The sequence below is a fragment of the Lontra canadensis genome, unplaced genomic scaffold (genome assembly GCF_010015895.1).
Source record: "Lontra canadensis isolate GAN:19392208 unplaced genomic scaffold, GSC_riverotter_1.0 scaffold65, whole genome shotgun sequence".
Lineage (NCBI taxonomy): Eukaryota > Metazoa > Chordata > Mammalia > Carnivora > Mustelidae > Lontra > Lontra canadensis.
Window position 1 is genome coordinate 3,232,584 of NW_022631059.1, and position 17,061 is coordinate 3,249,644.

At 47.8% G+C, this 17,061-nt stretch overlaps 2 protein-coding genes across 7 annotated transcripts in view; one reads left to right on the forward strand and one right to left on the reverse strand.

Annotated features, from left to right (window-relative positions):
- Positions 1 to 1,161, forward strand: part of SYCP2 (synaptonemal complex protein 2) — a 61,407-nt gene extending 60,246 nt beyond the window's left edge. For 5 of the 6 annotated variants that reach the window (XM_032878870.1, XM_032878872.1, XM_032878874.1 and 2 more), the window contains one exon: positions 886 to 1,161. In XM_032878870.1, coding sequence (XP_032734761.1) covers positions 886 to 963 — 78 coding nt within the window. In that variant the 3' untranslated portion in view covers positions 964 to 1,161. The remainder of the gene's footprint in view (positions 1 to 885) is intronic. The other variant, XM_032878873.1, reaches the window with a different exon arrangement.
- Positions 1,162 to 12,515: 11,354 nt separating this feature from the next.
- Positions 12,516 to 17,061, reverse strand: part of PHACTR3 (phosphatase and actin regulator 3) — a 202,642-nt gene continuing 198,096 nt past the window's right edge. The window contains exons 11-13 of the mRNA XM_032878877.1: positions 16,100 to 16,240; positions 14,688 to 14,764; positions 12,516 to 12,863 (exon numbers count right to left, since the gene is read on the reverse strand). Coding sequence (XP_032734768.1) covers positions 12,848 to 12,863; positions 14,688 to 14,764; positions 16,100 to 16,240 — 234 coding nt within the window. The 3' untranslated portion in view covers positions 12,516 to 12,847. The remainder of the gene's footprint in view (positions 12,864 to 14,687; positions 14,765 to 16,099; positions 16,241 to 17,061) is intronic.

A 17,061-nucleotide genomic window follows, 5' to 3' on the forward strand; every position in this document is an offset into this window, starting at 1 on the left:
GGATTGGCCACCAGTGAGGGGCAAGTCTTTCACAGGCTTGTCTTTTGTTTTGGTTTGAGAGACAATTTCAGCCCAGTGATTCTTATTGTTTAAATTAGAATAGTGGGAGCAAACTTACTTTAATCACCTCTATTAGTATTTTACATGAGTCCCTCCTAAGGAAAAAAGGAATATCAGTTTGCAGATTTTAAAATGAGCTAAAAGAATGATTTCTTTGTCCTGTGTCCAAGCACTGTGCCCTGCAGAGGACCTCTGCTGTGCCTTCTGCAGGAGGTGTGTCAGGACAGAGCCACGGGGACAACAGGATTTCCTTTACTTCGATTTGAGGATAGAAGTGTAGTTGCCTTTCCTGAGGTCTGGTAGACCGACAGCTGCACTGTGGGGGAAAAGCAGTCCTGAGGGGGGCGCAGGTCATCTTCGGCGTTGTCTCCGAGATGGCAGACCTTCTTAGGACCCTGTAATGTAGCCCGCACACAAAGATGCGTGCGACGTACTTGCCCGGTTTCAGTAGATGCTCACGGCGCCGGACTGGCGGAGGCACTTGCAGCTGAGACACCTTAGCTTGAAGCGAACAAGCTGACTGACTAGACTGGTCAATGAAATTCAGTCTAGAGAAAAAATTCAACAATTTGGGGTTTTAAAGACTGGATCTCTCAATTGATCTAGAATATCAGTGATGATCCCTGAACTCTGTAGCTAGCTAGGAACAGATCCTGGGGGCAGAGGCGTAAGATAGAATGAGCACTGATACAAAATATCTTTACAAAAAGGATTGTTTTAAAAAGAAGCCCAAGTAATAGCCTCCCCCGCCCCGCCCCTGTTTGGTGGTCTTACAGTGATAATTTAAAATCTAAGTGTGATTTTTATCCCCCCCCCCGGCTCTAGCAAGAAGAGGAGCTTCTTAATGTACGCAGAGGACTGATGTCATTGTTCATGGCTCATGAAAGAAATGTTCGTGTGTGATGTCTAGTTGTTATCAACAGGTTTTATCCACTTATTCCTTTTTGTGTATAACAGGAAATACCAGAGTAGCCCTACAAAGAGAAAAATACACATGTCACCCCGGCCAGAGTGCTTTTGTAGGGGCCTCCAAACCCAAAGAAATGTCGCCTTATGGATGCGAAAGAACCACTTTAATATGACTGCAGCCTCCAGAGACTTCTGCCTGTAGAATACCGCTCTTCTTTGAAAGGGAAATTTGGGGAAAACCAAACAGTAAAAAGAATTTGCTTGTTTTTGTGGTAATATTTACATTGCACAAATCTTACCGAGTTAACTACACTCATAAAACTAGTTTCTTTAATAAACTAAGGTTTATCATATAAAATATTTTTAAAAGAATGCAGTTTGGACCAAATAGAAGTATTACTAGTACAGAGTCTACTACATGTCATAAAAATTCAGCATGCTGAGAAAGGCTAAAGGCTCGGATGTAAAACCCTTACGTGAGTGGAAGCCAGTGCTCAGCGCGCTCGGAGAGCATGGACGTTTGGCTGCGCTTCCACGTACTGCGCTGTTGAGACGTCGTCGCTGTAGGTAGAAGGCTCAGCTCAAGCAGCTGTTTTCACTGTTCTTTTTAAGCTCCTAGTGCTCATTGTAATAGTATCTCGCTCACATGAAAGTATCCATGTTTTAACTATATATTAAAGTTGAAGTAAATGCTCTGTGACTGAAATAGTATAAAAGAAAGTTATTTGATGAATATTGGCTCAAACAAAACATCCTTCTCCCATCAGACATCTGAGGCAGGATAGAAAGCGGCCTCACTCCCCACTGCTGGCCGAGGAGGGTGGCCGAGGGTGGGATTACTACCGGTATTTAAGTCCAGTGGAAAAAGCGGCTTTCCTAGCGTAGACAAGCAGAGGGATTCAGTTAGTGGAAGGGCAGCAGGGACTCTGCGTCAGAAGACAGTGACTGTTCTGCTCTGACAGTGACCTCCGCTCAGGAGCTGGAACCCCACGGAGCCCTGGGCAGCTCTAGGACTCCTCTTTACCTCCTGTCCGGCCACACTTACAAGGAGTCACACACATTCCCACACTGCGCTGTGTGTGTGTGTGACCCAGCCCAGGTCTCTGCTGCGACCTCAGCAGCAGTCAGTGCCACCTGCTGAACCTCCCTTTCCAACGCCCTTTCCACCCCGACCTTCCTCCCCCTGCCGCTTGTTTTCTGGAGTAGCCTGGGCTGCTCGCTCCTCCACCGTCTGGCTGTACCTGTTACCTTCCTCCTTGTCCCTCTTTCCTTCCCTACCCACGATAGATCCTCCGGTCCACAATCACACTCTTCTTCTCCGCTCACCTCTCTCTCAATCTGCCAACTCACACCCTTCATTCTGGAATCTGAACATCACTAGAGAAGAGTTAAAATCAGACTTAAATTTATGACCCCATATTTTACAGCAATCCTACCTCTGCCCTGACTTGACCACATTTCCAGAGTATTACCGACTATCAATGCCGCATTCCTTGGTTCTTTACCGACTATCACTGCCGCATCCCCTGATTCTTTGGCCTAGCTTCACACTCTCCTGTCTTTTCTCCCAGGCATGTTACCGGCACCAATACTAGCCTTTTCTGATTCCTCGCATATTCCTGTGGCAGATTTATCTTTTTATGTAAGGACTGTCCCCCTGCTAGTGCTCGGAATCCTGTGGTCTCTGCATCTCTCCCAGTGTGCATAGCCCACACTTACCACACACACACACACGAATGCCCCTGGTTCAAGTTCCCCTCTGACTGCTGCCCATCCTATGTAATTCTCTGCTCCCCTTTACACAGAACATAGGGAAAGAATTTTCTCTAGTTACTATTTCACTGAACTTACTTTTTATCAAAACCACCAGTGATTAATTTTACCAAGTATACTCTCCCATCTTTTTTTTAAGATTTTATTTATTCATTACAGAGAGAGTACAAGCCAGGCGGAGGAGCAGAAGGAGAGGGAGACTCCCCTCCCCAAGCAGGGAGACCAGTGTGGGGCTCCATCCCTGGCCCTTGGGATCAAGTCCTGAGCTGAAGGCAGATGCTTAACTGACTAAGCCACCCAGCTGCCCCAATCTCCATCTTCTTAACTCCGCTTCACCCAGACTTCGGCTGGCGTATTTTCCATTCCCTAGCTCTTTCCTGGCTTCCCTTTTCCTCTTAATGTAGGGCTCATTCCTGGTCTGTTACTTTTGCTCAATCTACATTTCCTTAGGTAACTTCATATGGTTCCGTGTAATAGACATCTCTGTGTTGACGGCTTGCAGATGTATACGAGTTTTGACATTTATTTTGGACATTAGCATGGCGCACACTGCTTTGTGGACAGTTCTAATAAGCATCTCAAGTCTCAGAACAGCCCTTGAGCTCTGTCACTCAGTACTCTTTGTCAACACCAAAGGGAAAACAAACCTTTTCTTTTCATCTCTCTCATCCACCCAACTGTGCAAGCCAAAACCTACAATTCCTGATTTCTCTCTTTCCCTTGGTCACTTACTTGATCAAGTCCTGCAGATTTTACTGCCAAAATATGTCCCCCATATGTGTAATTTCCATCACTTACACTGACAACTGCACAGACCTCCTAAAAGGCTTTCCAGTGCTCATACTTTCCGCAGCCCTTTACTCACTCTGCAGCCAAGACATCCTCGCTGAGCTGTAAATCCTAGCTTGCCTCTTCCTTATGTCAAACTCTCCAGTGACCACGTACTCTTAGAGAGTCAAAGAAGAAACCACAGGGAAATTAGAAAATACTTTGGGGCAAAGGAAAATGAAACATTCTGAAACTGAAGTGATAGAGCTGAGAGGAAAGTCTATAGCTGTAAATTTATATATATTAAAAATGAAGAAAGATCTCAAGTCAATAACTCAACTTTAAACCTTAAAAAAAAAAAACTAGAAAAAAAAGTGAACCACAGCCAAAGCCATTAGAAGGAAGGAAATAATAAGGATTAGAGTGGAGATTTAAGGAAAAAAACCAAAGTGGAATAGAAAAACAACAGAAAAATCAATAAAACCAGAAGTTGTAAACCATTAAACAGACTAGAGATAAACAGAAGACTAAAATTTCTTTTTTAAAGATTTATTTCTTTGAGAGAGAGAGAACATGAGTAGAGGAAGAGGGAGAAGGAGAAGCAGACTTCCCACTGAGCAGGGTGTCCCATGTGGGGCTCGATCCCAAGGCCTCGAGATCGTGACCTGAGCTGAAGGCAGACATTTAACTGACTGAGCCACCCAGGATCCCCCAGAAGACTAAAATTTCTAAATTCAGAAATGAAAATTGGGGACATTACTACTGACCTTACAGAAATAGTAGTATGAGAATAGTCTAAACAGTTGTATGCCAACAAATCAGATACCTTGTGTGAAATGAGTTCCTAGAAACACAGACTGCCAAAACCTAGTCAAGAAGAAAAGCCTCAGCAGTCTTGTAACATGTTGGAGAGACTGAATTCTGGGTGTCTGGGTAGCTCAATCAGCTTAGCGTCTCACTTGATTTTGGCTCAGGTCATGACCTCAGGGTTGTGACACGGAGCCCCACGTCCGGCTCCACGATCAGCAGGGAACCACTGAAGATTCTCTCTGTCCCTCTCCCTCTGCCCTTCCCCCCACTCATGCACATGTATCCTCCCTCTCTCTTAAATAAATAAATCTTAAGAAAAAAGAGAGATTGAGTCAGTAATCGAAGAATTCTACCAAATATTTAAATAAGAATTAACACCAGAAAAAGAAAAAAAAAAAAGGGAACATTCTTAACTCTATGAGGCCAGCATTCCCTTGCTCCCAAGGTCAAATAAAGACATCACAAGAAAATTACAGACCAGTATACCTTATGAATGTAAGGTAAAAGCACTCAACAAAATAATGAGCAAGCTGAATTCAGCAGCATATTATAAGGAATACATTTAATGGAGGAGGTAAGACATTGGCAGATGAAAACTGAAACACTTGGTAGAAACTAAAGAACATCTAACTAAGTGGAAAGACCTTTCGGTCATTGACTACAAGAATAGCAATACTTGGAAGTAATTTACAGATTTAATGCAATCCCTATCGAAATCCCAATGGCCTGCTTACAGAAATAAAAAAGCTGATCCTGAAAATAAAAAAAATAATAAAAAAATGGAAGGGACCCCACATAGCAAAACCACCTCGAAAAAATAATACAGTTGGAGTACTCACACTTTTCAGTTTCATACTCACTATAAAACTATGTTCATCAAAACCACGTAGTACCTCAAGAAGGAGAGACACGTAGACCAACAGAACAGAAAGGACAGGCAAGAAATAAACCTGCTCATCTACGGACACTGAGCTTCGTCAAGACCGCCAAGGCCACTGGTGGGGAAAGGAGCAGTCCCCAACACGTGGTTTGGGCAACTGGCTAGCCCCATGCGAAACAACACTGGGCCCTTACTTCACACCATATATACAAAATACGTTGATCAAAAACCTAAAAGAGCTAGAACTATGAAACTGTTAGGAAAAAGCATAGAAGCAAATCTTCATGACCTTGGATTTGGCAGTGGATTCTTAGATACGATACCAAAAGCACCAACCAACAAGAAAACAAAACAACAACCAAAACCCCAAAAGGTAAAGTGGACTTTAAAAAACAAGAAAACCTTCGCGTAAAGATTACTTTCATCAAAGTGAAAAGACAACCGACGGAATGGGAGAGAATGCTTACAAATCGTGCATCTGCTTAGGATCCAGTATTCAGAATATGTAAAGAACTCTTACAGCTAAGCAACAAAATGACAAATGACCCCGTAAGAACAGGGGCAAAGGACCTGTATGAACACTTCTGCAGAGGAGATGTACAATTAGCCAACAAGCACACGAACACCCACGGAGTATCATGCGTCACTTGGAAACTACGAACTATAGCGAGACGCCGCATCACACCCACCAAAAGACTGAAAATAAGTACTGGTGAGGTTGTGCAGGACCCAGAACCCCTGTGGGCTTCTGCGGGCAGTAAAACACTGCAGTCCCCGTGAAAACCAGTTTGGTGGCTCCTCGGAGAGTTAAAGGTGGAATTATCCTATGACTCAGCAGCCCCGCCCTCCGGCAATACACGCGAGGACCTGAAAGCAGATATTCAGCAGACACCAGCCGGAATGTCCAGCCGGAAGTCCCAGCAGCCGGGAATGGAAATGGCTCGAATGGGCAACAAGCGGACAAACGCAGGTTGTCCATGTGCACGCGGGCTGCTCCGCAGCCCTAAGAAGGCAGGAGTTCCGCCGATGCATGTGGACAAACACGCTACGTGGAAAACTAAACACAAAGGTTTCGCTGTCAGATTGGATGGATAGGTAACACCCAGAATACGTAAATCCACGGGGACAAAGCAGGTTGGGGGCTGCCGGGGGCTCGGGGAAGGGGAAGCCGGGCAGTGCCTACTTCGAGGATATGGAGTCTCCTTTGGTTGTGATGAACCAGACGGAAGCAGCAGTTGAGTGGCTGGTGAGTGGACCAGGAGCCACTAAACGGCGGTCCCAACACGGTTAACTCCGTGCTATCGGCATCTCACCTGAATTGACTTAATAAAACACAAACGCACCAAACCTGTGCAGAGGTGTCTTCTGCATTTAAAACCCAGCCTTTAGATCAGGACCTGAAAGCTCCTAGGTGAGCTGGCCTCTGCCTCTTTCCTCACTTGCCTCCTGCTCCTCTCTTCCCTCGTTCAGCAGACTTCCAGGCCTGGCGCTTGGACGGTCGCATTCCTGTCCTCGAGGCTTTGCTCCTGTGGCCCTGCTTCCCCACGCACATGTCGTCCTTCGAGTCTCACGTAAACAGTACTTCAGAGGGATCCTCCCGCACAGCCCTATCAATCTTACTATCACTCCAGAAACTTCTTTCTTCCTCCCTCCCATAAGCCCCGCTGCTGTAAAGTCTCTGACAACAGGGACCTTGTCTGTCTTATTCACATATGAATAGTAACTTGGGCCACTGTTTCCAGAACCTAAAAACGTGCCTAGAAGAGTAGGGTTGCAACAGTGTGAATGAATGAGGGAACAAACGGAGTGTTTCTAGGTGGGAATTCACCGATTTCAAAGAGGGCAGATGTGCCTGAAACTCTCAGACCCTCAAATCCCGTATAGTCGCTTTTCCATTAAAACGGATCATAAAGTATTAGTCAACCAGCCACCTGAGTGTCTGTGTCACATACTGTGCTCAGCTCTACATACAGAGACAAGCAAGAACCGAATCCCTTCCAAACTGAGGGCGGCCGGAGGGGAGGGAGTGGGGACGGGGTAACCGGGGGATGGGCACAAAGGAGGGCACGTGACGGGCTGAGCACTGGGTGTTGTCCGCAAGTGATGAATCACTAAACTTACCTCTGAAACCAACACTACATATATTAATATATTAAGTGAATTTAAATAATTTTTTTAAAGTTATTTTAGGAAGACGTGAAATGTGTATATCCATGTTTTGTAAAAACGAGGAGCGTTTGAATTTTAAAAACAACAGCACCAATGTAGTCCCAAAGAATTCTATGGATTTCCATTTTATTGGCCGTTGGAAGAACTGTGTAGGCGTGTCAAATGTACATAGACTTTATCATCCAAGATACTATATTTTTAATGGTTATATTTGTGATGTTTAGTTTTGGGCTTTTTGAAAAACATACTTGGGGAGGCGCCTGGGTGGCTCAGTCAGTTAAGCGTCTGACTCTTGATTTTTGGCTCAGGACAGGATCTCAGGGCTGTGCGACTAAGCCCCGCGTCAGGCTCTACAGTGTGTGGAGCCTGCTTAAGATTCTCCCTCTCCCTCTGCCCTTCTCCCCGAGCTCCATGCTCTCTCAAAACAATTCTTTTTGAAATATGAAAAACATTACACCAAGTAAAGCCCATGGAAATACTCTAAAATAATATCAAGAGGCTTTCTTCAGGAATACAGATGTTTTGAGTGAGATCTAGCTGGTGCAGTGTCCTGAATTTCAGTTCAGATACTATGATTTTGGTTTAAGCTGCTAACGTCAATAAGGCCTTTATTATTTACCTCATAAAATGTGCATTTTATGCAACTCGACTACCGTCAGCATGAGTTTATAATGAATATTGACATTTGGGACAGACGATGTCTGGGACAGATTTGATGTAAAAAAATTTTAAGTGTTGAAAAAACATGTAGTTGCTTGACTTTGTTCTGTGCGATTCATTTTTAACATTTTATATATTTATTTACACTTAAGAAAAATTAGAGCAGGAGTTGGCAAATGATCCAAAGACCATATAGAAAATGGTTTACACTGTGTGGGCCAACGGGTAAATTGGAGAATATATGTAGGTACTTGTGTAAACATGTAAGAACCAATCTTAGCTTGCAAGCCCTTAAAAAAAAAAAAGGCAGGCCAGATTGGGCTGCTGGGCTGTCGTTTGCAAGATCCCTAGTGTAGAAGCAAACCTTTAATGATTGGATCTCTTTCTTCTTTACTACACAGTGTGTTTCTCAACTTATCTCGTTATTTAACAAAAATGGTGATTTAAATCAATTTTGTGTTAGCAGAGCCTAATGATTATGTGAGGTAACTACAACTTCTTGATTTTCCTATTTCAAGCATATTAAAAATAAATGACCACTCTAGCCAATAATTTGTATTTCTGACCTGGGTTGGAATTCAACACATGCTGCTGCAGGCTTGCCACACTTCCTCAACCAAACTGAGCTGCAAAGTCCTAACTATTCCAGAAGAACATACAGGGGAGAGAACAAATCCTGCATCCTTCGTATAGCCAAGCAGAAACTTAGTCCAGTCTAAGAGATGTTACTACAGCGACATAAATGCCACCAAATCCTGATGCCATGGATGCCTAGTAGACCCTCCGAGCCCTCGTGGGCTGTGTGGTTTTCATTCCACACTTAACGCCCCAGTGACCCGGCAGTCAACGGTGACAAATTGTGACTCTGACCCCAGCACGTGGTGTGAAGCTTGCAGTTGCTCCAGCCAGCTCTTTAGCCACCTGTCACTAGCACCTGTGAGCAGCTGACCCACTCACGGTGGCTGTCCCCGAATTCCTACGTAGTTCCCGAACACAGCCGGTGGAGACTTAAAGCCAGCGCGGACGGAATCACGAGTGCTGCAAAGAGACAACAGAGCAGAAGACTGGTCACGAGCACACGGCAGGGAATAAGAGCACACGAATCTGAGTTGGGACGTAAAAAGTGGAGCGAGGTGTTAGACGTTCCTGAGACCACTCTGTGCCACACCAGGAGTCCCCACTGTAACCAAGTTCCCGGGTGGAACGCAGGGAAGGCACCGTTGGTTTGGGGGGCACACCTGTGCATTTGCAGTACCCGTATCTTTGAAAAAGGGGAAGACATTGCATTCAGAACACAATAATGTGCATACAAAAGCATGGTTTTAACTTTAAGAATTATTAGCATGTACACCGGATCCAGAGTTTCTTCCCATGGCTTATTGTAAAAAAAATGTGCTTTTTTAAGAATTTCCCTGCTCACCTTCTTTAAAGGAGATCTAACAGTTAAAAGTTACTTCTTTTACTTAACATAAAATGCCATTCTGTTCTCATGAAACTGTGGGAACTTGTAACTAGTAGCTTTTCCACTGCTCATTCTAACATTGTCTAAGAGAAATTAACTTATGGTAATTCACTGTTTCAGGATATTTTCATACGTTCAGTTTGAGTCTCAACATGTTCAGTTTCTTACGAGCATCTTCTTGGACGTTTCTTTCACATGAAAAACTCTGTAAAAAACTCTCTGAAAAAGAACGGGCTTGATATTAGAAGCATTTAAGACTAATAATTTTAACAATGTAATTAGAATTTTACAGTTCCGGACTTGGAGTTGCTATTAAAGAACTATGGGTACGTAGCTAAAAACTTGGCTTTTCACCTCCAGAATTTAGACTTGTAATTACCATGTATTTCCACAAGATGGACTTCTTGACGTTAGGGTTTGGGGTTTTTTGGGTTTGGGGTTTTTTTGTTTTGTTTTCAGTTTTTTTTGGCCATCTCAATTGCCTAAACATTACTTATGTAATATAATTTCAAAGTCCTTTCAACATGCTTAAAGATGTATTTTTTTTTTTTTACAAAGACTTACAATGTACTATTTCTCCTATCATGCCAGGTTAAAACTTGATACTTCTAGAAGTGATTTAATTTCCTCCCATAAAATAATCAATTATGGTTTTAATCTTTTAATCTCCTTAAAAGCAGAATTCCTTCAATGACTTAATAGTATTGTTACTTTAATAGTTAATCACAGTTTATTTTGTGGAAATTAGAACAATTGATTTGTGAAGTCAATGCACTGAGGACGCCCGTAGTGAAGACTGTGGTGATTCGGTTTGTGGTTGTTACTGAGCAGGGAGGCAGCAGAAATGGTTTTTTCTAAGACCTCAGGCTCTTATATATATGCTCTTTCTCTTCAAATTTATAGAACGTATGTGCATTTATATACACAAGCTTGCATATCACCTGTGAGATTTACAAGCTGCTTCCTAATTTTGCTCCTCCAGCTGGGATGAGGGGCACTGGGGACGCCCGTCAGAGCCTTCCTCCGTGCGGGCTTCTTTGGAGTGAACACGCCCGACTCCAGCTTCAGTTGGCTCTCTCGACCTCTGTGATACCAGCTAAGAACGTGAACTATGGAAATACAACTTAGAGGAATAGTTTATAATTAATAAAAATACCATAGAGAAGTTAGATACTGTTGCTAAAAAATTTTGGTTACAATGAAACCGTCTTCTGGTTTTATGATGTCTTAGAACCCTAAGCCTGAACCAAAGCAAACCAAACCCTCCGCTGGGTCTCCGGTGCCTAATTTCCATCTTGAATTTTACTTATCCACTAATTATGGAACTTTGCTTGGGCAAAAAACCTGAACACACATCCCATCTGCCAAGTCACCTCTACCCAGAGGCCCATCTTCCAAGCAGTAGTGATCCTTTCCGCCTTGGTTGCCGGCACAGTTTCCAACAGAAGCACCTTCTCCTTTCTTTGTTTCATAGTAAGTCCATGCATATTTCCATGTTAAGGAGATTGAAATCTCACTTTTACATAATTTGGACTCCCACTTAATATTTTAAACTGAATAAAATAGGGAACTGCTAAAATAGTGTAGAATAGGAAAAAAATTTAAAGTTTTCTGGAGGTTGGCCACAAATAATGGGTTATGAATAGAGTATAGATATATATTACACATACAATATAGAATATTATATATATATTATATAGAAACATACACACACGTGCTTGTAAAATTAAAGCACTGATTTCTAGTTAGAAAAGCTTTAGAGCATCTCATTCCATAGACAAATTGAGGCTCAGAGAAGTGAAGCAGTTCGCAGAAGGCGGCACAGCACGGAGAGGCAGAGCTGGGATTTCCCCACCCCAACGGGGATTTCTTTCAAAGAGTTCAGCTAACTGACACGACGTTCGCCAGCATCCCGGACGGGCCAGACAAAGCGCTGCTGCACAGGGTGGGCAGTTTCCAGGGATACCTGACCCACTTCAGCGTCAAAGAAGTTGAGCAAGAAAGGTCATGGCAAGCCGTGAGGTAGGGTGTGCAGTGACGTCAGAGGACATGCACCTGCTCCCAGGGCTGTCCCCGCCCCGCCAGCGGCTGACGTCTACAGGAGGCAGAGAATGTGTTGGTCGCAGTCATCCCTTTAGAAGGTACAGCAGTATTTCGAGAGAGAGATGGTCTTCCTGGAGAGAAAGTATCTTGGTGAACAGCGCAGGGCTGGGGTTTAAGCAACAGGGTTTGCAAGCTCCTGACGTTAGGCTCTGAGCGCCCAGGCTTCCTGCCTCACCATGTACCCGGCGGGCGGGCTCCCCTGTGAGGACACATATTCAAAGGCCAAGTAAAAATACCTTTTGGGAACATTATTATTATTATTATTTTTATTTTCCCTCTTTGTGCCAACATTACGTTTTACCTTTGTGCTAGGGTGAATGTTCTCTTTATAGCGTCCACTCCCTCTAAACCTTTGTCTCCTATAACAGAGTTTTCCATAATGTCTGCATATGTGAATCTAAAAATACTCAAAGACGGCCCAATTTCCATCATGGTAGAATTTTCCACCAAGTTGTCGCTTACCTCTGGGATCATTATTCAATGATACATGAACTTAAATTCACTTGAAAAAGAAAATCTGATTTTCAAGCACAAACCACATGTACTAACAGAATTTACAAAACAAAGCACACAAAAAGTTGGAATTCTCTTTTATGTGTTTGGATCTGATGGCTCGAAAGTAATAAAACCCAACTTATTTCACAGATCCCCACTCTCCTCCCAACTCTATGAAAACATAAAACCCGGGTTCATTTCCTGCAATAAGTAGTCATTTAATTAAAGAACAAAATTAACAGGAATCAAAATGTTGCAGCTGGATTTTTTGTTAGACATTATATAAAAAAAAGAAAAGTATAATACAGTCAATAATTTTGTGGAACATGAACTTAAAGAGTTTTCAATTAACTGTGATCGGAATAAAAATGTCTTTTCCACACAATCCTGCACGCGGCCGTGCAGCCCGACCCCGTCCGAGGCCCGGGGGGCACCGGCACGTGCGCGTCCCCAGCCTCCGTTTCGCTGCAGAACTGAAAAACCGGGTTCAAAGGCAAATGACAGTTTTCTTCTGGGAGAGCAACTCTGGGTCTCCCCCGGGCCCGACAGCCCCCACTCCATGGACACCAGAGCGTGAAGGGCGTCCTCTCGGTTCCCCTCCTGCAGGTGAGCACAGCCCCGACTTCACCTGCCTCAGTGGTCCTGCCCCTCTCGCTGACGCGGCAGGGAGTTGAGAGCCGAGCTTCAGGAAAGTTCCCTGATGAATGTTCAGTGTTGGTATCAAAAATTAAACACAAATTCTTCTCAGAAGAAAATCTCTATGGCCTGTGGAATCTAGGAAGTACAAAAAGGCAAACAGCATAAGGTCACACATTGGAAGTTGAAATGGCCAAAACCTCCTACTAACAAGCGTGTGGCCGTTAAAAGCGGCTCAGAGCCCACACGGGACACGAGGATGGTCCTGCTTCGCTTCCAGTGCTGGAGGCCTCCGAGCGCCCCGGTCCCCTGGGCCTGCGCTGGACCCCAGAAGGAATGATTTGCTGAATTCTGCCTAAAACTCAGTCTGAAGGCTGTTGTCTAAGCTCCTGAAGTGTGCGAGGCCAAGGTTTGCTAAAATCAGAATAATCGACCAAGCAAAATTTTGGAAATCAGGGTTACGGTTTGGTTTTGGTTTTGTACGTCGGTAATGTGTTTGCGGTAACGTGATATGTTTCACAAAATCTCAGGTGACTAAACTATTGTGCTTTTCAAAACGGAGACTAAGTGCTAAAATGTGGTATAAAAATCCTATTTCCTGATGTCCAAGTTTTCAGCCAACTCTTAAAATTCCTTGATCTAGGAAAGGCATTAAGGACTTAGGAGAGAAGTCGTGTATTCTCGGTCAATGACGCTTAATAACGTGTAATGGGAAATTGTACTCGGTATTTTGACATTAACACACACGATGCTACGTAACAATTCTACCCTTTTTCTTTAACATGCTAAACATTAAAAATAGCTTTGAATATTTTACTGGACAATGTTGATTTCTTCAACGTTTTTGCATGTTCCGGATAATCCAAACTAAGATGACATATTCTTGCTCAAATGTACGCCAGCCATGGGGGGGAACCTTAACAAATTTTAAACTGTTCATTGGGAATCATTTTCTCCTGCTCTTGCAACCTCCTCTCCCACCTTAATACATTTACCCCGAAACTCTCCTGGGGGACGGAACCCCTCACAGCCAGCTCTGCCCCGCAGCCACACTGACCTACACAGTGTATGTCCTCAACAACAGCCACGGTGGCCACTTGGGGACACACCAGAAAAGGAAAGGAGTCGCTATTTTAGCTGAAGGCAGAATCTGCTCTCAGGGCTCCCTTCTCTCCGTCTCTGGGGCGTGAGCCTCTCGAGGCCGCGGGGGACGTGGCAAAGGGACTGCTTCGGTTGGAAGCTTGCAGCATCACGAGCACAGTCTCAAGACGGAGGGAACATGAGACCATATTGCTTGTCGCGGCAGAGGGAAGAACACACACACAGCCAGTGAGCACGGGGAGGCCAGTCTTCCCCCTCAGTCCCCCTCTGCAGACCCGCGGCCCCTGTGGGGCAGCACGTCCAGAGCCCGCATTGACCGTGACGTGGACAGCCCAGTGCTGGAGGATAGCCGATGCGCCCCAGTGGGACAGCGGCTCCCCGGCGCGGGGGCCCCTTTACCTAACTCATCACTGCTGCCTCCGTGCCTGGCATGACACCCGGCACGCCGTAGGGACCCAAATATTGAAGGGTTTGGGGAAGGATGTGCTTGTATTAACGACGCGACTGTAAAGGCAGGGAAACAGGCGCCAGTAAGTGGAAGGGACCTGGTGGCCTCTGGTGGGCACAGACCGGCCGGGTTCGGTCACAAGAGGTCCGGACACAATGGGAGGGACGGTCGGCGGACAGGTACATCCTTTTCGCTGCTTTGAGGCCAATTCTCTGGTGCGCACACGAGCTCCTTACACGGCAGACCCAGGAACACCGCCCTGCACGGCCCTGCACGCCCCGAAGCCGCGTGTCCCCTCCTGCTCTCCGCAGAGCTCCTGGCCCCAGGCGCCCAGACACGCAGGGCTCTGCCTCTCTCTGAGGCTTCAAGGCAGCCGGGACAGGCACCAGCAGAGGTGCCGCGCAGAAGCCCACCTTGTCAAGTGCTTGCTGGACGCGTGCACCTCCATTTCGTTGCTCTTGTACTCGTTCAGCTCCTTACGGATGGCCGCCTGCGGGTCAGAGATGGGCGTTACGAAAGGCACAGAGAAGGCCAGCAGCCTGGGGGATGGACAGTAGTTCCTAATGTCCCCCAAGTTCTGGCGTTCTGGAAGGTATTTCCAGAGAAGCAGAATCATCGTTGGGCCGAGTACTCAGCCTCTGACACCTGGTCGCTGTCGTCCCCAGCCAGGCCCCGGCCAGCGCATGGCCACGTCCCAGAGAGGCCGGAGACGCCCCCCAGGCCCCTTGGCACACAGCCGCCACACAGAGCCGGGCGGAGCCACCTGCCGGCATCCGAAGAGCCAGATCACGCAGGGAGTCGGGCTTCGGGTGAACTTGCCCGGAATTGTGCAACGAGATCATTAGGAAGCTGTTCCAGCCTTGGGCACGCGGTGCCGCTGGCTCACGGGACAAACACGTCCTTGTCGTGTGTGGGTGAGGTGCGCACCACAGCATGTCGGGCCTGTCCCCGGCCTCGTCCAGCCTCCCCAGTCCCCTGGGACCCTGGACCCCGCGGGTGAGCCCCCCAGGGACCAGCTGAGAGCTGGGGAGAAGCTGGAGTCGTGTGCCCTGGGACAGGAGGCTGCCCTCCGAGCCCTTGTAGGCCAGCCACCCGCAGAGCCTCCGCGGGGGAAATGACCACCCACCTCCCACGGGATTTTCTGGGGCTCACGGGACGTGTGCTGGTGGACAGGCCGGATTCAGGGTCCGGTCCCGGCACAGCGAGGCTGGGGGAGGACTCACTCGGTCCCTCCGCTTCCCGCACAGCTTCTGGGACCCGCTGTTTCCCCACTCCCTTCCCCTGCTTCACACCGGAGGCCCCCAGAGGCACCTCACCCCAGAGCGGTGGGGACGGAGCCAGAGCCGCCTCTGTCTACACTGCCCACGCCTTCCTGCGGGCCTCGGCCTCTCCGCCCCGTGTCGCTGTAGTGGTCTCTGCCTAAACCTCCGTCCCCCACCTCTTTCCGGCCAGCCTCCAGTTTCTCAGCTCCCACACGCTCGACCCTGGGGACCGGGTCACCCTGGGTGGGGCTGTCCTGTGCATCACGGGGAGCTCAGGGGCATCCCTGGGCTCCACCCACTGCCCCCCATTTCTGACACCAAAAATGTGTCCAGACATTGATTGCCAAGGACCAAACTGTCACCTAGCCGCAGCCATAGCCCCGCCCCGGACCACCTCTGTGAAGCCGACCTCGGGGCGCAGCACAGCCGCCATTTCCACAGCGGGTGGCACCCCTCCCCTCCCCACCCCGGCCCCAGGAACAGACCTGCTGGCCTGTCGCGGTCTGCCCTCCTCGGGTGCTGCCGTCCCCCCACCCCACCCAGCAGGGACGGCACCCCCGGACCTTGTCGGCCGCGGACAGGCGCGTCCAGGGTTTGTCGGCGCGCCGGTCATAGTCCTGAGCTTTTGCCACTTCCACGTAGTCGCTGAACCGGATCAGAATCTTTCTGTCCCGTAGCTCGTCCACCGTGGGTCTCTGATTCAGCTGAAATCAGAGAAGGCCCGTGAGCCACCCGCGGCCACACCTGCGCTCTCGAGCCCTCGGACAGACAGCACGTGTCTGCAGGGACACGGGAAAGTCAGAGACTGGGACATTCCACCCTCACGCCTGCGAGGGCCAGCAGGAAGGCCTGGACTGCAGCCCCGACGGTGACCCCACGGCTCTGCCAGCGCAGCCCCGGCTCGCGGGAGGCTCGCTGAGGACCGTCAGGTCGCCGCTGCTCATGGCAGCCCCGGCACGCTGGACCCTCCGGGCGAGCTTCTAGAAAAGGTCTGGAGCGAGCAGAGGCGGCCACGAGCGGTACCCCCGAGGCAAGCTCAGGGAGGACCTACCTCCCGTGGCGGGAGAGCGTCTGTTAGTCCTCCAGGGCACGCAGAAGACAGGCGAGGCCCAGACGCTGAGTTTAGACACAGCTGGGGCTCTGGAAGGGACCAGGCTGCGGGGCTGCCACCTAGGCTGGCCAGACCCACCTCCGCCCGGCGAGTCCCACACCCAACCCTCGAGGCTAGTAAAACGCTTCTGCAACCAGCAGCTTCCAGACAAGCGGGAGGAACCAAGGAGCCCGGAAGGTCACTGCATGAGGACACCCAGGGAGGCTCTTCCCAGGCTCTGTGTGAAGATCTCCCGTAAATGAAGGTGATTCCCTGTCACCATCCGGTTCCCCCAGAGATCCGAGGAAATGTCATCAGACCTGACCTGTCACCCGGGCACAGAGGGCCACGCTGGGATGGGCAGGGGCACTGCTCTCCCAGCATCTGGAGAGTAAATTCGCTGCCGTCCAGGAAGACGTCACTGAGCGACATGGA